At 40.6% G+C, this 23,349-nt stretch overlaps 2 protein-coding genes across 10 annotated transcripts in view; one reads left to right on the forward strand and one right to left on the reverse strand.

The window, feature by feature from the left end:
* arhgef28a (Rho guanine nucleotide exchange factor (GEF) 28a) overlaps window positions 1–11,533 on the reverse strand; it is a 78,205-nt gene extending 66,672 nt beyond the window's left edge. For 5 of the 6 annotated variants that reach the window (XM_060863312.1, XM_060863315.1, XM_060863313.1 and 2 more), the window contains exons 1-2: window positions 11,382–11,533; window positions 605–656 (exon numbers count right to left, since the gene is read on the reverse strand). In XM_060863312.1, coding sequence (XP_060719295.1) covers window positions 605–637 — 33 coding nt within the window. In that variant the 5' untranslated portion in view covers window positions 638–656; window positions 11,382–11,533. Of the gene's footprint in view, window positions 1–604; window positions 657–8,029; window positions 8,350–11,381 lie in introns of all 6 variants that reach the window. The other variant, XM_060863311.1, reaches the window with a different exon arrangement.
* On the forward strand, window positions 8,236–22,413 carry ankra2 (ankyrin repeat, family A (RFXANK-like), 2). Of its 4 annotated transcripts, none has more exons than XM_060863316.1 (9): window positions 8,236–8,409; window positions 15,393–15,654; window positions 15,999–16,157; window positions 17,663–17,728; window positions 17,828–17,925; window positions 19,020–19,145; window positions 19,399–19,465; window positions 19,567–19,647; window positions 22,044–22,413. In XM_060863316.1, the coding sequence occupies exons 1-9, from the start codon at window positions 8,251–8,253 to the stop codon at window positions 22,097–22,099; spliced, it is 1,074 nt and encodes a 357-aa protein (XP_060719299.1). In that variant the 5' UTR covers window positions 8,236–8,250; the 3' UTR covers window positions 22,100–22,413. The 4 variants fall into 4 exon arrangements, with proteins under 4 accessions (XP_060719299.1, XP_060719301.1, XP_060719302.1 ...); XM_060863318.1 differs by lacking the exon at window positions 8,236–8,409 and adding an exon at window positions 14,754–15,149 and having other exon boundaries at window positions 15,347–15,654; XM_060863319.1 differs by lacking the exon at window positions 8,236–8,409 and adding an exon at window positions 14,754–15,046.
* The last annotated feature ends 936 nt before the right edge of the window (window positions 22,414–23,349 follow it).

Below are 23,349 nucleotides of genomic sequence, written 5' to 3' on the forward strand. Positions count from 1 at the left end.
TTCTGAAGTGAGCTGAAAAAAAGAAAATGATGGGTTATTTACACAACCCAACCACTGGGCTGAGCATTTAGCTTACCATAGTATTTACCATAAAATATGGCCGTGTTTTTTTTTTTATTGCTGCGCACACTCGCACACGGTCGCACACTCACACATTCGCACACGGTCGCACACTCGCACACTCGTGGGCTCACACAAACACATACTGGCTTGTACGCGCACACACACACTCATGCACTCACAGATACCAGCACAAATAAATGACATTTGGCAGGCAGAATGAATGAAAGGACAGATCCCATGAGGATAAAGTGGGGAAAAAAGATAGAATTTCACATGAACAAGGGAGTGGCATAGCACAAAGGTAAATGAACAGTAACACCTATGAGAAATAGATTTAAAAATACATACAAATAGTGTGTGAATGTGTGAACAGAAGCAGTGAAGCAAATGCTCTGATGTCCCTAACGCTGTCTGTGTGCGCTCCTAATTTCTTTTATTTACAGGTCATGTTTATCTCTACATTTTACAAAAAAGCAAAGAAATATGAGCTGCAGACAGAAAGAAGCAAAATGCTCTGAACAGGACTGCTTCTCATACTCACATAAACAGGGATCTCATCTCTGTTCAGCTCCATTAGACCATTACACTCTAATCTGCAAAAAAACAAAGCACTTAGTTTAATACAGGCCAGAGTGGTGGAAATACACGTGTACACACATACCTGCTCAACCAGACACATCTGCAGCAAAGCAAACCAAGTGTAACACTGCCCTAAAACATATGAGCAAATTGTGCCGACAACACAATACACCCCTGTACACACACTGGTCAGGAAAACACTGAGAGGACAAATGTCTATTCATTAAAAACAAAACATGACATTCAGCTGGGGGGGGAGAGAGAGAGAGAGAGATGGAGAGAGAGAGAGAGAGAGAGAGAGAGAGAGAGAGAGAGAGAGAGAGAGATGGAGAGAGATGGAGAGTGAATGAGCAAGCAATAGAAAAAAAGAAAAAGTGTGAGAGTGAGAGAGAGAGCAAGAGAGAGGACAGAAAAGAAAGAGACAGAACAGAGAGAAAGACAGACAGAAAGACGAAAGGAGACTGACAGGGAAAAGGGCAAGAGAGAGAGAGAGAGAGAGAGAGAGAGAGAGAGAGAGAGAGAGAGAGAGAGAGAGAGAGAGAGAGAGAGAGAGTGAGAATGAGCAAGTGAGAGAAAAAGAGTTTGTGAGTGAATGAGTAAGAGAGCAAAAGAGAGAAAGAGAAAGAGCAAAAAAGACACAAAGAACAGAGAGAGAAGATGGAGAGCAAAAAAAAAAAAGACAGACAGAGAGAGAGAGAGAGAGAGAGAGAGAGAGAGAGAGAGAGAGAGAGAGAGAGAGAGAGAGAGACTGCAAATAGTATTCAAAAGAACAAAAGGACTATAGCAGGGCCCAGGACTGTAATTTGTTAGTGGGAAGATTCACAAAGCACCGCTGGCTAGTTTTCCACACAGAAGGAAACACAGTCCTTGCAAGAGCTTGAATAAAGAAACTAATAGTGCTCAGAATGCTGCAAAAAAAAGATTGCTCAGTAAATAAAAACATCTTGAATCCGGGTGAACAAATCAGTAGCCTGGGGAACCGGGACAGGGATATTTTCTGTCCCGGGCTATTATTGGGGTTTTTGTGCTAGGCAGAAAAATAGGTTTAACAAACTGCTTCCAGATGACTTACAAAAATGCATTTGGTATGTAAACCTTCCATCCAGGTTAAAGAAATCAGTGCGATGACGGCGGAGAGCTTAGCTGCACATACGAGACTCTACTCTGTGGTAGAGAATGAAGGCTTCAAAAAGGCTTCGTGTTTTAATATAACAATGTTTTAATCAACTGAAAATGGAAACCTAAGGCACAGAATCAGGCAATACTTCATTTAGAAAGATATCTTATCCAAACACTGCAGCATTCAGATTAAAGCTTAGGCATTTCTTTTTCTGGCCAAACAAAACATTCACTTACCTGCGAGACTAGCTAATAAATGGAGTGTTTGTCCACTCAAGTGAATATAAGCCACTTTATCTGTCTCAATACCAGATTATTCTAGAATGATTATAAGATTGTTTGGATTGAATTGGTCGAACAACCTTATAATTTTTTAGAACAATCCTAGTTGAATAATTTCAAAGTAAAAATAGAAGCTCAAATAAGCAGTAAGAACTTTTTACTTAGGTTAAGGAACGTAGGACAACATTAAAGTCTAATTACACGCAGGTCCCCTAATCTGTGCTAATTAATTACAAACTTATCATAATCATGGATAAAAGTTAAAAATAAACAGGCAAATATTATGCTTTTTTATCTGTTGATGTATGATGTATGTTAAGTTGAACCTCGGGGCTTAAGTGATAAGTCATTTACGCTGTGTTGACATTAGCACAATTCATCTTGTGTACAATAACACACACCGACACAAAGTAGTGATTGATTGGTTTTAAAATAAATGTAGACATTTTACCGTCTGCTTTCAGCTCACCGTTATGCTGCTAGAACCTAGAGTTCGACACAAAAGGCATGAATCATTAGGAGAGATTACTACCAAGACACGGTCACGGATTGCAACATTGTGTTGATAACTGTAACTCTGCACAATGTCTTCTCACACACACACACACACAAACACAGACACACACACAGACACACACACACAGACACACACACACAGACACACACACACACAGACACACACATAGACACACACATAGACACACACACAGACACACACACAGACACACACACAGACACACACACAGACACACACACAGACACACACACAGACACACACACAGACACACACACACAGACACACACACAGACACACACATTAATACTTAATGATGATGCAGACTGAGAAAGATATCAACACCACAGGTGGAGAAATCCAGGAAGGCCATGTAAACATACTGTCTCTTGTTCTTTGTGTGCGTGCATGTAACACAAGGGTGGGGTGGTGGGGTGGTGTTGGACAGAGACAGAGAGGCAGAGAGAGATAGATGGACTATGAGACAGAAATTCAGAAACAGGGAAATAGACAATGAGATACAGGGTCAGGCATAAAGAGCGACAGACAGGCTGGGAGAGCGAGGAAGAGCAACGGGCAGAGAGCGAGCAATAACGACAGACAGAGAGCACGAATGACAGACAGACAGAGAGCTCAAGTGACAGACAGGCAGACAGACAGAGAGCACGAGCGACAGACAGACAGAGCACGAGTGACAGAGACAGAGCACGAGCGACAGACAGAGAGAACGAGCGACAGGCAGACAGAACGAGCGACAGGCAGACAGAACGAGCGACAGACAGACAAAGAGATCGAGCAACAGACAGACAGACAAAGAGCATGAGCGACAGACAGACAGAGAGTACGAGCGACAGACAGACAGAGAGCACGAGCGACAGACAGACAGAGAGCACGAGCGACAGACAGACAGAGAGCACGAGCGACAGACAGACAGAGAGCACGAGCGACAGACAGACAGAGAGCACGAGCGACAGACAGACAGAGAGCACGAGCGACAGAGAGCCAGAGAGCACGAGCGACAGAGAGACAGAGAGCACGAGCGACAGACAGACAGAGAGCACGAGCGACAGACAGACAGAGAGCACGAGCGACAGACAGACAGAGAGCACGAGCGACAGACAGAGAGCACGAGCGACAGACAGACAGAGAGCACGAGCGACAGACAGACAGAGAGCACGAGCGACAGACAGACAGAGAGCACGAGCGACAGACAGACAGAGAGCACGAGCGACAGAGAGCCAGAGAGCACGAGCGACAGAGAGACAGAGAGCACGAGCGACAGACAGACAGAGAGCACGAGCGACAGACAGACAGAGAGCACGAGCGACAGAGAGACAGAGAGCACGAGCGACAGAGAGACAGAGAGCACGAGCGACAGACAGACAGAGAGCACGAGCGACAGACAGACAGAGAGCACGAGCGACAGACAGACAGAGAGCACGAGCGACAGAGACAGAGAGCACGAGCGACAGACAGAGAGAACGAGCGACAGACAGACAGAGAGCACGAGCGACAGACAGACAGAGAGCACGAGCGACAGACAGACAGAGAGCACGAGCGACAGAGAGACAGAGAGCACGAGCGACAGACAGACAGAGAGCACGAGCGACAGAGACAGAGAGCACGGGCGACAGACAGAGAGAACGAGCGACAGACAGACAGAGAGCACGAGCGACAGACAGACAGAGAGCACGAGCGACAGACAGACAGAGAGCACGAGCGACAGAGAGACAGAGAGCACGAGCGACAGACAGACAGAGAGCACGAGCGACAGAGACAGAGAGCACGAGCGACAGACAGAGAGAACGAGCGACAGACAGACAGAGAGCACGAGCGACAGACAGACAGAGAGCACGAGCGACAGACAGACAGAGAGCACGAGCGACAGAGAGACAGAGAGCACGAGCGACAGACAGACAGAGAGCACGAGCGACAGAGACAGAGAGCACGGGCGACAGAGAGAAAGAGAGCACGGGCGACAGAGAGACAGAGAGCCCGAGCGACAGAGAGACAGAGAGAACGAGCGACAGACAGACAGAGAGCACGAGCGACAGACAGACAGAGAGCACGAGCGACAGACAGACAGAGAGCACGAGCGACAGACAGACAGAGAGCACGAGCGACAGACAGAGAGCACGAGCGACAGACAGAGAGCACGAGCGACAGACAGACAGAGAGCACGAGCGACAGACAGACAGAGAGCACGAGCGACAGACAGACAGAGAGCACGAGCGACAGAGAGACAGAGAGCACGAGCGACAGACAGACAGAGAGCACGAGCGACAGAGAGACAGAGAGCACGAGCGACAGAGAGACAGAGAGCACGAGCGACAGAGAGACAGAGAGCACGAGCGACAGAGAGACAGAGAGCACGAGCGACAGACAGACAGAGAGCACGAGCGACAGACAGACAGAGAGCACGAGCGACAGACAGACAGAGAGCACGAGCGACAGACAGAGAGCACGAGCGACAGACAGACAGAGAGCACGAGCGACAGACAGACAGAGAGCACGAGCGACAGACAGACAGAGAGCACGAGCGACAGAGAGACAGAGAGCACGAGCGACAGACAGACAGAGAGCACGAGCGACAGAGAGACAGAGAGCACGAGCGACAGAGAGACAGAGAGCACGAGCGACAGAGAGACAGAGAGCACGAGCGACAGAGAGACAGAGAGCACGAGCGACAGACAGACAGAGAGCACGAGCGACAGACAGACAGAGAGCACGAGCGACAGACAGACAGAGAGCACGAGCGACAGACAGAGAGCACGAGCGACAGACAGACAGAGAGCACGAGCGACAGAGAGACAGAGAGCACCACGTTCAAGACTTCAGGATCTGAACAATGACATTACTACAGTATATGTACAGGGGATGAATTATTCTAGAGGTGATATCAAAGCCTTTGAACATCTGTGGTCATGTCTACCAAGGTGTGTGTATGAGATTGATTATATATGGGAAAAATGACACTTTCATTCACAATCTCTGGAAACTGAAAAAGCATAAAGGTGTGTAGATTTTTGTTGTTCTTGTTCATTAGCTAGCTTGTGATCACGAGCGAGAACAGGACTAGTACGTTTAGGTGTTGAACAAACGTGCTTAAGATGTAAATCAAGTATTTAGCCTTATAACTAGCAAACTGACCGATGGCAGATTTAAAGGAATAAAATGTATCCTTGACATCTGTTGCTTTTTTTTTATTTAATGATGCTGTTTTACAGTTACAGCTGCACGACAATAAGTGAAAGTGACATGACATACGGCTAAGTACGGTGACCCATACTCAGAATTCGTTCTCTGCATTTAACCCATCCAAAGTGCACACACACAGCTGTGAACACACACACCGTGAACACACACCCGAAGCAGTGGGCAGCCATTTATGCTCAGGGAACAGTTGGGGGTTCGGTGCCTTGCTCAAGGGCACCTCAGTCGTGGCTGGCCCGAGACTCGAACCCACAACCTTAGGGTTAGGAGTCAAACTCTCTAACCATTTGGCCACTAATTCCCCCATAAGAAAACGAGGAAGCTGATTTTTATCAGTTTGACAGTCACTTCTGTGTAGCTCTACACAGGACAGCTTTTTACATAGTATTTTGTGTAGCTAGCTTAGCCATTTAAAAGAAATCATAAGTAACTGATACTTCTCGTCCTCAAACTTCTTTCTATGGCAACACATTGAACACTCCTTCAGCCAAATCTCACTGTAGGTAATATGTGTTTATACATAGAATTTCACTACATTTCATACGGGTGTTTAATTAAAGTACTCTAGATCATATGTGATGGAGGTTAGTAAGTGTAATGACGCTGAATATAGCTTCGCTTAACTATATAAAATGCTATGGTATTGTGATTAATTGACAGGTGAGTCAGAAAGAGCTGAAAGGTCTCAGAGCAAGAGAGGGTTAGAACAAGGCACGCTTTAACCTCCATCCCCCCACACACACCACCACCTTCATTCACCCGACTCCCACCCAAGTATATTTTACGTCTGAGGGAAACACTGCAACGATTCAGCTGAAGGTTCGAGAAAGATGAAATTGAATATTTTGCCTTTAAACTGTGGGCAATGCTGGCAATAAATCTTATTTAATTTCACTCCACTCAACAGATCTGACAGAAATGGAAAACACATGTCCTGCTTTTATCCTGTGAATATTCCAAGTACTTTTCTGATGTTTGCCGTGTGAGACATGAGTCAATACGAAGGAATTGCTGAAGCTTTATCGGTTATTCTCAGGCTTGTTTCTTGCAGTATACAGTATATCACCTGGGGGAGGAGGGTGGGTGGGTGGGTGTTGTCTGTAAATGATTGGAGGGATTATCATAGTGCAGAACAATCTTTAATGAAAATCAAATGAACACAACTTAACCACCAGGTAACAATCAAGTCAGTCAGAGTGCACAGATGCAGACACACACAGACAGACAGACAGACAGACAGACAGACAGACAGACAGACAGGCAAGCAGACAGGCAGGCAGACAGACAGACAGGCAGACTTACAGGCAGACAGACAGGCAGGCAGACAGACAGACAGACAGGCAAGCAGACAGGCAGGCAGACAGACAGACAGACAGACAGGCAAGCAGACAGGCAGGCAGACAGACAGGCAGGCAGACAGGCAGGCAGACAGACAGGCAGGCAGACAGGCAGGCAGGCAGACAGACAGGCAGACAGACAGACAGGCAGACAGACAGGCAGACAGACAGGCAGACAGACAGACAGGCAGACAGACAGACAGACAGGCAAGCAGACAGGCAGGCAGACAGACAGGCAGGCAGACAGACAGGCAGGCAGGCAGGCAGGCAGGCAGACAGGCAGACAGGCAGACAGACAGGCAGACAGGCAGGCAGACACGTAGACACAAGAAAGAGAGAAAGGATTGATGTGAAAAAGACACACCTAACAAGCCAAGACATAAAGTGAATCTGACCAAACTTTGCCCAGACGTTTAAATTCCACATGTGTAAGCACAAGGACACAGACACTCTCCACGTGGAGTTTTTTAATATCCATTTGTGAGACCACACCTTTCTCCTAGTTAACATCCTATAAACAGGCATTTCTCCCTTACTGGCCAAGACTCTTCAGTGGAAGACATGGCCTCCTGGTACAAAGCAGAAGCTGTCCAGAACTCCAGAAACGTCCAGAAAACTAAGTTCCCCAGAGCATTTAGATGAAGACATCTGCGCTCACGCGATTATAAGAACGCAAAGAAACTGACCAGATTTTGTCAAAAGGACACAGTATAAGTAACATTACCACAATCACAAAGTCTATTTAACATCTTCTAAGATATAAACAAATAAACGACGTTGCAGGTTAAATCCAGTGACAGCATTACCCAATTAAAATGAATCTACCTGCACTAAGAGCGTGTAATATTTATAAAGCTCCAGCTATAAAAAATTCCCTGCTTGCAAATCTCTGGTTAAGGAAGTAAAATGACTGAGCAGTTACCTTTTAATGTTTAACTATGGTGATTAATTAATGGCTATAAATAAGACGTATCAGTTTGCAGTGGTTTTATTCCGTTTCTCACTGGCACTTCATGTTAGCATTCGGCTAACGCCTCAGATGAGACACCTGTTTTGAAGTGCAGCATAAACAGCTTCTTGTTTGCTTTGCCATCGACTTTTTGGAAGAAGCCGCTTTGTCGCTAATCAGACTCGTCCAAGTTCATGACAGGATTATGTGTAGAGGTTGAGGCAAACACCCGCCAGAGCAGATTCGAGTGCGGAGCCACTGTCAAAGATGAGCACAAGAAGTCTCCTGTTTATCTAAAAGAAAAAACATGGGAATCCACTTCAGTATACTTACACATATATTCAGGCACATATGTAAGTATACTGTCCTAAGTGATGAGTGGCTGCTGCGTGAAGGTAAATCAGTATTTTAAAAAGTAACTCACGTTTTCGAGAGCGATCGTAATTTAAGTACTGGGAAGTGTTTAAAATGTTGGACTACTCATTGGACTACTGGGAAGTGTTTAAGATGTTGGACCACCAAACTGCCACTGCTGGGCTCTTGAGCTGCTAAATTACTCAGCCATATAAAATAAGATAAATGTAAGTGGCTCTAGATGGTATCTGCCAAATGCCATAAATGTAAATGGAAGTGTGTAAGAAAGAAAATATAAAAAAGTCAAGACATTTTCCAGGAAAATGCCAAAAGGGTCAAATGCACACAAGTGTTACAGACATGCTGCATTTTGACTTTAAAGGGTCATAGTAAAGAACACAAGAACATCTTCCTCATGTTGTCTCTGGGTCACTCAAGGAACTAGTACAGAAAACTGATGGAGTGATGATGCATCTTGTTTTTAGGAGTTACAAACGAGGAAGCTGAACTGGAGTCTGTCTTCGCCTGCGTTGACAGTAATGCAAAAGCACTTGGCACAAGTAATAATAAGACATTTAAAGCTATGATCCTCCTAAATTAACCACATTATAAAATTGGATCAATCTTTCACAAATCATTTGACAATTTGCAGGGCGTAAATTGGCAAATATCCAAATGAGGACCTTTTATTTTATAATTTAAAGACCTCTTATATTAGACATAAATCACTGACAAATTCATGAATCTAGCAAGGATATTTTAAGAATATAAGGAAGTTTGGACCCTTTTCTGTAGCACTTGTTTTTAAATCCTCCATATCTCTGTGTATAATAAAGTGTCAGAATTATTCCGTTTATGATATGGTAATTACGGGTATGTTGTGTTTACATGCTCTGTTGATAGAAAGAACATGACCTGGATCATTTATGCATATTATTCTTCCTGGTTCATTTATGCATACTATTCTTCATTGATGTCATAACGCATAACACACAGCTAGATATATCATTTTCATGATGCAAAAATGCACAACATGCATAGAATACTTGCTGAAACACATAAATAAAAAAAAAAAAGCTAAACATTTTCAGAACAGTATTCGGTATAGAAACCGTCAGAAAAAGTCCTGGGAACTCAGGGAACAAAAATTATCAGTCGTAATTATGACTTATGTCATTCATATGCAACATCCTAATGGGAAACATGTAATTTGTGATCATTCCAGATGTGAAGGCTGCACAATGCACACACATGACTAAAATTTTGCAGACTATTTACTGGGAATAATGAAATTATTTCAAAAAAGATGGTCAGTCGAACATGAAGTCATGAATTTACTAACTTTTATATATATATATATATTTTTTTTTTCTTCAGTAATCCATGTCATGGTATCGTGCAAGGTAGTAATAAGTTAAGACCACTAGTGCTTTTTGCTAATCTTCCAAAAGGGCTTTATCAGTTCTTCAGGAACTATATAATATATTTCAAGGACAACGGCATTAAACAGTAATTTAAAGGAAAATAAATTTGAAGGAAAATAAATTCCCTGATTCATTTCTAGATTTGTATGGGGACATATTGAATAGGTTTTCCATTCTGTAATCTCATTTAGCTGTAGAAAATTCATAGCCATCCAGGTTAATATCCTAAAAAACTCCAAAATGGTGAGAAAGAATAAAAATACCTCAACCAACAAATCAGTATCCACAATGGAGTTTTCCACAAAAACAGATGTGTTTTGTAAATTATATTATTATTGGGAAACTGCAATGTTTGTAACTCAGGAATCAGTATTATAAACCAAAGTGAGGTACTGATCTTGTTTTAGTACAGTTAGTTAATAATCATGCTGTATATCATCTGCTATTTTTTTTTTTATTAATTAATTTACAAAGTGTACAGCATTAGAGAACACTTCTAAACTTCCTTCATCCTGGGACCTTTATTCAGGCCAAACTGTTTGCATAAAACCCAACCTCTGCCACATGGAAGGAGGAAGTAAAATCTCTCCTAATAACCAGGACACAGCAGCCAGTGTTTGCACATCTGGCACACTCCAGTCTGTCTATAGCAGCCTATACAGCAAGTGACCTTAAGTGTGTTTGCTTTCACAAAGACAGGCTACAAATTCTACAAAATACAAAACCATTTGAAATATGAACACAACTAAGAATGAGCTCTTAAAATGCACTTTTTAAGGTATATAAAGTGTTGCACATTATGTTTTATTCACTCCCCAAGTGTCAGTGCACCTCTGCAGCTATTATTCAGTCTACCTATCTAAGAGATCTAACCTTAATCTTCAGTTATCTGCTATATTATCATCTAATCCCTTTTCTCACATCAAAGTAAGATTTGTTCAAAATTAATCCTCTTAAACTAATCAAAAGAATATCATCAGGTTCTGCCATAGTGGTACTGTAGGTGCACGCGCATGAACAATATCAAATGACAGGTATATCTGCGAATTTAATAAAGGCTTTCTTAAAGACATGATCATATCATTTGCAACTTGAATCGCTTTCACACACACACACACACACACACACACACACACACAAATAATAAAAACTAAATAATAGATATCTTTTTGTTACAGAATGTAAATAGAGCAGGTGGCTTGCGCACGAGACAGTTCGCATCTTCTCTAACCAGCGTCACGAGCGCTTGTTTATTTCCTATTATTCCAGGTAAGCCAGAGGACTAAATGAACACAGTAACAGTGACAAAATAAACAGCGTGTCTTTACTTAATTTCGAGTGATCGCTCTAACTTTCAACAGTAAATAAATAATAATAATAAAAAAACATCGCAGGTCGGTTTCCATGGTTTCCGCGTGTCAATCATCAGACAGCTTTTAATGGCGTTCGTGTAGCCGAGCTCATTAGCGAGAATAATTACTTTTACACTGTTCTGTTTGAATGGCAAGTTACGATTTCAACAGATAAGATCCACAAAACAAACTCACCTCAGAGCAGGAGACGTCCGGGAGGTTTAATAAAACGATATTGCAGTAAGAAGGTCGTGACGGTTACCGAAAAGGAGCTACATTGACATTTCAATAAGACAGCTGATATTCCTGGTAGCTGCTTTGTGGCTGCTCTACTGTTTGTTACTTCTGTTTCGGCAACACCGGGAAAGAAGCCCCGCCCCCTGTGATTCGGTGTGGTTTAGCCACGCCCACTGTAACACCAGGCGCAGTTGCCATGCCCCTTTGCAATAGCAGGCCCAGTGTCCCATACAGGGTGAGAATTAACACCTATCTGGAATTGTATCGGCTACCAGTAGCAGCAGACTGCCCTTATAGACAAAACCCATCTGACACATCTGACCCATCTGACACACAAGTTGGCTGACACATCGTCAATCAATTGATGATTGATAGCCAAAAGTATAGGCATGTTATATGCTCTATTCTCTATATCTATGCATCCAGTTATTTTTTTTATCAAGTCAGAACAATGAACAAAATTGTTTTTGCAATTTTATTACTGTTTTTATTCTCAGCTTTGCTGTATATTGACATAATTGTAGATGCTCTAGGTTAGGTGATGAAAAAAATGTATGAATAGATAGCTTGCTCTATAGCTTGCTCTAATTTATTTATAATTCTCTGCTTTATAAAAACCTGTGATCGGCGTGGTTTCTGTTTATTGTCTTTTACGTATTGTCTTTTTGTGTATTGTCTTTTGTCCTGCACTGTCTTTTTTGTCTTGTCTTGTCCTGCACTGTTTGCACCAGGTAGCACAGATGCACTTTATGTACCTAGGACTAACTTACTAAGTCCTTATCTCTGTCTTTGTTTTGTGTAGCACCATGGTCCTGGAGAAACTTTGTCTCATTTCATTGTGTGCTGCAACAGCTATATATGGTTGAAATGACAATAAAAGCTTCTTGACTTGACTTGATGTGACTGTCAACATTGTAAAAGGTTACATTTCTGGGCATTGAGTTTTTCCTATGGCATTCATGCAACGTTGGGTTTGACACTGTATAACTCCAAATAATTGGCACAATGTGGACATGCCCATAACCACATAAACAAAAACTATTTTGTTGAACATTTGAACTGTCTTCTTTGCACGCATTGTGGGCTTTTGAATGTGAAGCAAACTCTGTATCCTAGTTAATAGTGTATAGATTCTGACAGGTTTTGGGTGTTTTTGTTTTTAACCCTTTCTTCAGCAGCTGTAGGTGACAGCACATTATGCCAAATTGGACAACATTAGAAACAAGATTTGAATCACTTCCCAGTCACTGAAAACAATCTGATTCAAAAGATTGCCTACCATGTCTCAACATACCCCAGATCTATAGAACTACATTTTAAAAAGAGGCAAAGACGGGATTCAACTTCCAAAAGAGTCACTCAAAAGCAGACACATGTTTGGGTAATCAAAAATGCATTTGGAAACTAAACAGGAAACTGGAGGGAAGCCAAGGAGAATGCCCACCCTTCCTGTTTGCTCCTCAGAGCACTGAGCCATTTCCAGGGACTTCAGATCCCAGAAATCTACTAATATCTCCACTGGTGGAAAGATGGCTGTGAAAATATATATGTTAAAAGTGCACCATCTAGAGGTGTCTTAAGGACAGACAGAATCAGAAGACCGAGTTGTACAAGAAAGTTGTATACATTTTTCTAGTACAAAAACAATGTAAATGTAATGGCTATTATGAATATGTTTGTGATTCTACCTGCAATTTTAAACTGTGCCTCTTTTATAATACATGATTTAAAGGATTGCTCTTAATTCATAAAATTCACATGTTGAAGGTTATAATTTCAATGTTTTAATGCTATCATGAGCAAGACTTGACCGTGTATAACTTTCTTATTAGCATATAATACTTCTTAGTAGCAGAAGTGGGGCATTTTTTAGTCTTGTAATGACATAATCTGCCAGAAATAACAAGCTTATTTAAAATAACAAATTATTCATTTTGGATGATAATACATTGAAAATAGCCTAAATATTTTTCATATCTGTTTCAGAAACGAATGCAATCCATCTTAAGGGAGAAATACAATCACACCACTAAAAAATATGAAATATAAAACACAGACTGTTTTGCTTTTAATTGATTAAAAAAAGGCATGCAGGAAATACTGCACAATGAAAAGCAAAGGCTTTATTGCATTACTCTTGTTGTCCCTCTAGAATATGTTCTTATGCAGGGATCATAAAACAATGTTTATATCGAGATGACAACAAAAATTAAGTCATTATCATGAAAAAACAAGAAAGAAGAAAATTTTAATAATGCATGGCCTCTTAGGACTTCTGTACTAGGTCGCACAGATGCACTTTATGTGGCTAGGACAACTTACTTTATGTCCTTAGCTTTGTGTTGTTCTAAGTAGCTCTATTTTTGTTTTATGTAGCACCCTGATCCTGGAGAAACATTGCCTCATTTCACTATGTACTGCGTCGGCTATATATGGTTGAAATGACAATAAAATCTTCTTGACTTGACTCTGTCTTTATTGAGCTATAAATGCTCCTGAGCTCCCAATGTTTTGAGCTCCCGGTCTGACCGCTTCTTCTTTCCAGACCTTTGGCAGATCGCCTTAACCAGTACGACTTACTTGATACTTTATTTTTGAAGTATCATGAACTGAGAAACTCAGGGTTAAGGGCCTTGCTCAGGGGCCCAACAATGGCAGCTTTGGTGCACCTGGGATCAAACTCACAACCTCCCAGTTGGTAGCCCAACACCTTAACCACTAGGCTACCACTTGACCAAGTGGAGTACCGTCGCTTGATGGTGCACTCTGCTGGGGATAGATCTGCATGGACAGCACATGACCCATGGGACTGCTGTGGATAGAACCACTTGGAGATTGTCAGGCCGTCTTTGAACTGCCATTGCATCAGTCACGCCGGTCTTCATCAGTGAACATTTAAAGACTTTGACAGAAAATAATTAATGTTAAGTCTATAATGAACTCAGAATTGTCCCCTCAGGAGCATTTGGTTGCAAAATTCCTTTCAATTGTTAAAAAGAATTCATTTGTTTTAATAATGGAGAGCTCCACATCCTGCTAACAGCCAATATACCTTATCTACTAACTTTTGCTAACAGCCAGTAAACCTTTATAAGTGAGGGTCCTGCCTGCCCACTTATATCAGTGGTCTGCACTTTGACCACTAAAAGCCACTAGTGTACACTTGAAGCCTGGAAAGGGACCATTTATTCAACACAGTCGGTTGAGAAGATTTAACCTCATAACACATTTTTGGTGTAGGAGTCATGTGACATTACTGGGGAAAGACAGCGTCAGGTGCATCACAAGCTGCATAGATCAGGTCCCCAGCTTCATACTACGCATGCGCATAACCCTCCCTTAAACGTGTTAACGTTGTACGCATGCGCGACACGGATTAAAGTCCCAACCTAGCTATCTCTCAGCGTTTACAATAGTTCTGCGAATAAATATCTCAGTGTACAGTATTTCGTTGTTAACCTAACCATTCATTTAGATACAGAGATATATAGAATAAATAATTATTTTAAGGAAAAGTCTTACCGGAAAGAGTTAGGGTTAAAATATGTACCTAGCTAGTTAGCTTAGCACCAGAGACCCAGCTATGTAGAAGACAACAAGCTAAACGCTGTCAGGACCTTCATGTGATTCAGCTGCTTGGTTTTTAATCAGAAACAACGTTCAGTAAGAGGTGCTTGAGACATATTACAGTTTCTTGACAGGAGCATTTTATTGAGAATGAATTAGGTATGTCCTTTTTTTGTAATCACACACAAACACTTGGACCTGTTTGACTGATCTGATATTTGTATCTGACATCAACAACACAATGATGCTCATGCATGCTGGTTTATCTTTTTATACTGAATCCTGTTGCCATTGTGTTATTAAGAGTCTGTGTTAAAACGATTCACCGGCTTTTATCTCAATGTTTCTCACCCAAGACTGATCATTTGCATGCACATCATCAGAAGTTGATCTGATCCACAGGACCACATGGCATCAGAAGAAATGGAGGGCATGTGCCCTCTGCCGGAGATGACGACCATCAAAGTGGAGCCTGCTGTCAATATTGGCACGGTGGAGGATGCCAGCTCCCAGAATGTGGCCATGGGCCCCAAATTTATCTTGCCAAACCGCTTTGACATGAACGTGTGCTCACGCTTTGTGAAGTCTCTGAATGAGGAAGACAGTAAGAACATCCAAGACCAGGTGAACTCTGACCTAGAGGTAGCATCAGTCTTGTTTAAAGGTAAGACGAATAAAGCTTAAAAGCCAAATAGTACCCACTATTTATATCTTCAAGTCATCCAGATCTTTTTGACAAAGTTACTTGTATCACCTGTGCAAAACATTGTGGCACGATGCAATCAGAGTAAAGAACTGAGAGGTTGAGGCTTAAGTATCTGCAGCTGCTGCACTGCGCTCCAAGTTTTTGTGCTGTACTAATATATTTAGATTTTCATTAGAAACCATTTTGCTTTAAATGATGCACAATTATATCCACTACAGATTTGATATAAGAATATTCAATAAGCCAATCCTTATCTTCAATAAGTTTTGTTTAACGGATATTGTCTTTCTTTCTCTTTCCAGCGGAATGCAACATTCAGACCTCACCGTCTCCTGGGATCCAGGTTAGACACGTATACACACCTTCAACCACCAAGCACTTCTCACCGATCAAGCAGTCGACCACACTTACCAATAAGCACCGTGGCAACGAGGTCTCGTCCACTCCGCTGCTTGTTCACTGTGAGAAAAACTTCTATTTTTCCCAGAACTTCTCTGATTAAGTAAAAACTGGAGCTCTTCTATTTTCCAACGTACATTTTTCACCCAGATAAAAGAAGCTCATCTTCCCTACATTCTCTACAGTACAACTACATAACTAATTACAACTCAAGTATCAAAAAAGGAGTTACATACTTGTTAATAATTAAGGAAAGAAAATATTATTTTTAAAATAAAAATATTTTATTGAATAAACTATTTCATATTTCTAGCAAAATAACTGAATATATACAAATAAACCAGTTCAAAATCTGCGTATATCCGCTTGATTCCTAATACTGTTGTGACCTGGATGACTGTTTTTATGTTTTGTAATAAGTCCTGTGTTTGTCATGAGCAGTTAAACTACCAAAAGTCCTTCACTTTATTTAGTTTACCAGCTGCTTTTGCATATTTGAACCCTTTCCAAGAGTGCGAAGTGTACAAGACAGTAGTGAGACCAGCTCTGCTGTATGGGTTAGAAACTGTAGCAGAGAGAACAAAAAACATGATGCAGAGATGGAGGTAGCAGAGATGAGGATGTTGAGGTTCTCTTTAGGAGTGACGAGGATGGACAGGATTAGGAACGAGAGGGACATCAGAGGGACAGCTCAGGTTGGCTGTTTTGGGGACAAGGTCAGAGAGGATAGATTGAGATGGTTTAGACATGTACAGAGGAGGGAGATGGTTATATTGGTAGAAGGATGTTGGAGATGGAGCTACAGGTAAGAGGTCAAGAGGAAGGCCAAAACAAGAGTTAAAAGAGGACATGAAGATAATTGGTGCGAGAGTAGAGGATGCCGAGGATAGAGATACGTGGAAACAGATTATTCGCTGTGGTGACCCCTAATGGGAAAAGACAAAAGTAGATGAAAAAGAAGAAAAGTATTTTTACAACAAGGACAACTGAGAGACTCGTATACAACTTTTACATGAGCTCAAAACATTCACTGAAGCTCATGAAGGCCACATGATGCATTAAATGCCAGGGGAAGTGTAAACTTTTCAAAAGGATGATCAGTGTAAAATATTTTTTCATAGCAGAAAGCGATATTTTATTTAGTTTATTTTGAGCAGTACTCAATTAAAAAATATCTTCAATCAAAATAACAGTTGTTTCCTAAATATATTTCCCATTAAAAACACAATGTCATCTTCTAATAATTGTGTATGAGTTTCAGGGTTTTCAAATAAAACATCCATCAGAACAAAACTTCAGAGCACCAATTCTAATTTAATAATACGAGAGAATCGGTCAGGGGGCTGAATACTTTTGCAAGGCACTGTATATTAGACATTACACACCAAAGTTTAGGATCTCATTTGAAATGATTACATGTAGTCATTTTATGCATCTTGTCCCGACCAGATTTTAAAGAGAATCTTAGATTTCTTTCCGATGAATTTTCAGCCAATCACTACATTTGTTAGCCAGCACAATTAACTGAAAAGGTTTCATTTTGTTTGTCTTCTGTTCATTTTTCCAGCTCTGTCCATTCACCAGCTTGCAGCACAGGGAGAAATGATCTACTTAGCCAGCCGAATAGAACAAGGTAAGGCTCTATGATCATATTAAATGAGTCGTTTTTGCAAACTGTTTTGACCATGTTAAAGATTTGACACTGGTGTGGTTTTGTTTCTCTGCCAATCAGAGGCAGCAATAAACCTGCAGGATGAAGAGGGCTTCACACCGTTAATGTGGGCTGCAGCTCATGGTCAGATCGCTGTGGTGGAGTTTCTGCTCCAGAGTGTGAGTGCTGTAAACCAGTATCCATTAAAGCTGCATAGGGTTTAATCTGATCATAAACACAATCATAAGTAAATTCTACCAGCAGCTACATCGTTCATCACGTTTGCTTATGAGATCAAGTGTGTATCACAGCCATGTCCTCACCACCACTCATGGCTCTTCTATAGGCAAGTTAAGGCAAGGCAAGTTTATTTGTATAGCACATTTCATACACAGAGGTCATTCAAAGTGCTTTACATAGAAATTAGAAAACAGTTTATAAGAGAGAAAAAAAAATATATGTACAAATAAGAGACACATGATAAAATCACAATAAAAACAAAGAACAATTAAAGATAACAAATGTGATTTCAATAAAAACAGTTTAAAATATGTTAAAAAGAATAAAACAGGTGTAAAAGTGATTTGGATAAAAAAGTGCAGTCAGTGTGAAGCAGCACGGTGCTCATTTAGTAAATGCAGAGTTAAACAGATGTGTTTTTTAATCTTGATTTAAAAGTGTCTACTGTTGAAGCACATCTGATCTCTTCTGGAAGCTGATTCCAACTATAGGTGGCATAATAACTAAATGCTGACGCACCTTGTTTTGAGTGAACCCTTGGTATCTCTAACTGACCTGATCCTAATGATCTGAGTAGTCTGCTTGGTTTATATTCAATTAGCATATCTGTAATGTATTTCGGTCCTAAGCCATGAATTGATTTATAAACGAGTATAGACGACTATAGATTGTTGCTGTAACCACACAATTTCCTTTCACTAGAACTTAAATATGTTAAAGTGTAACAGTGCCACTGTGCACAACCCCAATGCACACCTTTGGGATGAACTGGGACACCGACTTTGTCCCACACCTCCTCACCCAACACCCAACACCTCACTAATGCTCTATTTAGTAACAGTTAGAGCACAAATCCCCACAGCTATGCTCCAAGATTTAGTAAAAAGTCTACTGTAGAGAGTGGAGGCTTTTAATACAGAAAGGGGGGACTAGAAAGAGATATTCAGAAAAAAATATGGGCGTGTTTTTACCATGTATATAAGTGTGTGTGTGTGTGTGCATACCAAGCTAACATACTTTTTTTTGTTTTCAGGGTGCAGACCCCCACATTTTGGCTAAAGGAAGAGAAAGTGCATTATCATTGGCGTGCAGTAAAGGGTACACAGACATCGTTAGAATGCTCATTGACTGTGGTGTGAATGTTAACGAATATGACTGGGTAAGAAATTACACAAAACAAAAGCGCTTTGTACTTCTTCCTAAATTTTAGTTTTGTGATGCTCGAGTTTCTAAAGATTCGAGTTCTTCAAACTTGAATGATACAAAAGGAAGTCAAGTCAAGCAGCTTTTATTGTCATTTCAACCATATATAGCTGTTGCAGTACACAGTGAAATAAGTGAAGTAAGAGTTGTACTGCTATATTGCTGTCATTATACCATTCACCAGCTATAACTGTTTATGCTTGTCTCAGAATGGAGGAGCTCCTATACTGTACGCGGTGCACGGGAACCATGTCCGCTGTGTGGAGCTACTTTTGGGTAAGCGGGCAAAGCTTACGTCATTACAAAAGATTGTACGCTAGGGTTCGAACTGAATTTGAAGTGGATTTACACTATATAACATTTTATATTTTGAACAGAGAACGGAGCTGACCCAACCATGGAGTCTGACTCTGGCTTCAATGCTATGGACATGGCAGTAGCAATGGGCCACAGACATGGTAAGCTCAGTTTCAATCTGCCAGCGTGGGCATTTGTTGATATTGTAAATGTCCTGTAATATTTAGTGGGTCTCATTTGTCAAGCTGGATTCGAACAATCGTATTTATTTTTACAGGTTTATACTTGCGTCAATTGTAGGAACATTTACACAAGAAAATTGTATAAAATAAACCTTGAATGATTGACTTACAGTTCTATAAATCATGCTTAGTTACTACACTTTATATATACAGATTATTCTGTACATTTTATGTTTAAGCGGTGTATGTTTTTTGAAACCCAGTCATTCACATTAAAGGTAATCACACAATTCAATATAAAAAGAACAATGTATAACAAAAAAGACAATGAAAGTCAATTAAGAAGCAAAGCGTCTGCATAAAAATAAGAGAGACTCTGGTGGTGTATAATTGGCTTCAATTCTCCACAGCGTCTGCTTTCAATGCTGAAGTGTTCCATGTGCCATATACTCTGCTTTTCCAGCATGGCTTTGCGGGGTTGCATATTCTCTACGAACATCAAGACACTTCGTTTTAAATAAATAAAAAAAAAAAAGCAGTATGCACTGTGTACAGAACACATACCGTCCAAAAGTATTAGAACGACAAGTATAATTCTTCTGCTATACACTGGGTTTGAGATCAGAAGATGAACATGAGATGCTTTAAACATCCTAGAACATGGCACCGTTGGTGGAAGACTACACAATGATTAGGTAAGCAAAAGTATTGAAACCGATACTAATTTAAAGCAAATAGCACTATATAACATATCATGGAATATCTATCAAGACTATCAAGTCTGACCCAGTATTTTAAGGGCATCTCTATCTCACAGCCTACTACAGGTCATCCCCCAGATGTTCAGGTCTGTGCTCTGGCTTTTTCATTCAGAAATATTGATCTTTTGGTTAAACCATTCCTTTGTCCATTTGGAGGTATGATGTGTCTTTGTATGTGTTGTGCTGAAACTCCTTTTCCATTTCAGCTTATTAAGTAAACAGCTGAAGGTTTTACACTAAATTCGTATTTGTAGCTATTCGTTATTTCCTCCACACTGATAAAAACCCCAGTTCTGCCACCACCATGCTGCACTGTGGGCATGATGTTCTTTTGGTGATGTTTTATTTGTGCCAAACATACCTTTTGTTATTCTAAAATTATTCTGCCTTTGGAATTGGTTTTATCCGAGCATCACAAATTGCCCCAAATGGTTTGCGGTGCTTTATTTGAGCTTAGACGTTTTATGTGAGAGAGGCTTCTGTCTAGTCGCCGTACCCCATTAATCCAGCCGTGTGAAGAAGCTGAGAGATTGTTGCCACATGCACAGAGTACTTTCAGCTTCTTTAATGTTTCTGGAGGTCTTATGTAAGCCTCCCTGGTAAGTGTTTGTCTTGTCCTTTTCTACATTTTGGAAGGACATCCTGTTCTTACTGATCCTGGGGTTTACAGTGATATAGCTAATGGTATACAGGTATAGCTAATGTCCTCGAATACATATATAAATACAAATATATAATATATAAATATAAATACCTTTATAACAATCTACTGATGGATATGTTTCAACAAATGAGATACTATGCATGATCTGTGAGCTCTTGTGTACCATAACGTACAGCTGAGCTTTATTTAGGCTTAGTTGTGAATGTGACTGGTTCATTCTGAACACTGCTACATCTTCAGTTATAAAAGCGTATACACTCTTATGCATCCAGGCTTTTGTCATTTTGATTTATTTTTCCCACATTTCTTTTTTTTTTATATGTTGCAATTTACAGTGATGATGGAAAAAGCTCTGACATGATTTATTCTGGTTTAAATTTATTATATGACAAACAATTCAACAGGGGTGTGTAGACCTTTTAACATCCATTGTAATTAAGTACATGTTATGCCCTATTTTGGTTTGAAAATGTACTTCTGCTACTCCATAATTTCAAATGGTTTTCAATTTGTGTTCATTTTTGTCCACCATCCTAGACCTAGAAGGAGATTGGGTTCCTTTTCTACATCATGTCACCTCAGCGAGTTTTTTTTTCTTCATACCTCTGACTTGTTCATCTAAATCTGTGTCCAGTTTTTTTTTAACAACTTATTATTACATTGCTAAAGCACATCAGAATATTGCCATATTGTCTTACCCGCGACGAGCCGATGTGGGTGCAGGTTTTCACTCCAGACATGCAGGAGCCACACCTGATTCCAGCTGTTTAATCAGTTGACCTTTGCTTTCATTAGATTCAGATGTGGCTTCTGATTTATTGGAATGAAAACCTGCACCCACAAGGACCATCTCTGGATAAGATTGGACACCGCTGCTTTAATGTGATCAAAAATCTACTAAATGTCATATATCTACATGTGACACCTTTGTACTTGTGCTGCGTTTTCAGTTCAGCAGGTGATGGAAGCACATTTACTGAAGCTGCTACAAGGAATCAAAGAGTGACTGCAACTAGTGAATACAACCTGCATGTGAAAAAGGGCACAAAAGAAGACTGAAGATTATGCTGTGGAGATCAGTTAGAGGAAACCAATGAACTTTGTGCATGTTTACATTAGTTGGAAGTTACTGAAGCTAATTTCATCTCTCATTTCTCTCTTTTTTAAGCTACATGTTTAAGTGTGATGTGTACTGTGGATATTTATTCAGTGTTTTGGTCACTGTGTGTGTGTGTGTGTGTGTGTGTGTGTCTGTGTGATCTCTATCAAGGTTTTCCAATGAAATAGCTGTTCTACAATAAAACTGGACAGAGAATTGTAGACTACACTATATTATTTACATGATTGTACATTTATGTACAGAAACATTTCTTTAACTTTATCACAGAAATAAGGTTTTTAGATGCTTATTGTACACTTTAAGAGCATGTAAGCTAGTAACATAATATAAATCTGTGCAAAATACTAATCTTGAGAAAAATGGCTTCATGATAAATGATTACATTCTGGAACGTTTCAAAGTTATCGGCTTTTATACACCACACACAAGCTTCTTAAGTGTATGACTAAGCAATGCAATGATACACATAACCATAAGGAGTTGTTTCATAAGTAACTCAGTGATATGAGAATTCTTATCCAGGCTCCTTGTATTCTAAGCCATTGTTTGTCTCAGGTTTTCTTTAGTGTTCTAAAAAACTGACATGCTCTTGCTTGGTCTGTGACCATTTCCAATTATGTTACTCACGTATAGGTGATGGTGGACATTTGATAGCCAAAGTACCGTCGCATACACACGTTTCTTTTGAACTGTTTGTTTGAAGTGCAAAACTGCTGAGAATATTTGTTCTAGCATTAGTTTTCCTTCACTGGAACTTAGAAGCCCAAACTTGTACCAGCATGACAACACCCCTGTGCACAAAGTCAGCTGAACCATGAAGACATGGTTCACCACGGTTGAAGTAGAAGAACCTGAGCGGTCTGTACAGAGCTGTGACCTCAAAAACACCTTTGGGGTGAACTGTAAGGCAGTCGTCCTCATGCATCACCACTATCTGACCTCGCTCATGCTTTTCTGAATGAATACAATTCCCTGCAGCCACACTCAAGGAAAGCCTTCTTAGAAGAGCAGAGGTTATTGTAACAGCAAAGAGACTAAATCTGGGTATGGGTATGATGGCAAGCTAACCAAAAACTACAGCCTTATAGTAAAACTACTGACTGTTCGAAAACATGCTTTTTTAATTATCTACATGA

Source organism: Tachysurus vachellii, chromosome 26, assembly GCF_030014155.1.
Source record: "Tachysurus vachellii isolate PV-2020 chromosome 26, HZAU_Pvac_v1, whole genome shotgun sequence".
Lineage (NCBI taxonomy): Eukaryota > Metazoa > Chordata > Actinopteri > Siluriformes > Bagridae > Tachysurus > Tachysurus vachellii.

What these genes read in the sequence shown, in the direction of transcription:
- ankra2 (XM_060863316.1), top strand. Translation starts at nt 8,251, where the DNA reads ATGACAGGATTATGTGTAGAGGTTGAGGCAAACACCCGCCAGAGCAGA. An exon ending in ACATATATTCAGGCACATAT is followed by an intron (nt 8,410 to 15,392) that starts GTAAGTATACTG and finishes TCTGATCCACAG; the next exon opens with GACCACATGGCATCAGAAGA. An exon ending in AGCAATGGGCCACAGACATG is followed by an intron (nt 19,648 to 22,043) that starts GTAAGCTCAGTT and finishes CTGCGTTTTCAG; the next exon opens with TTCAGCAGGTGATGGAAGCA.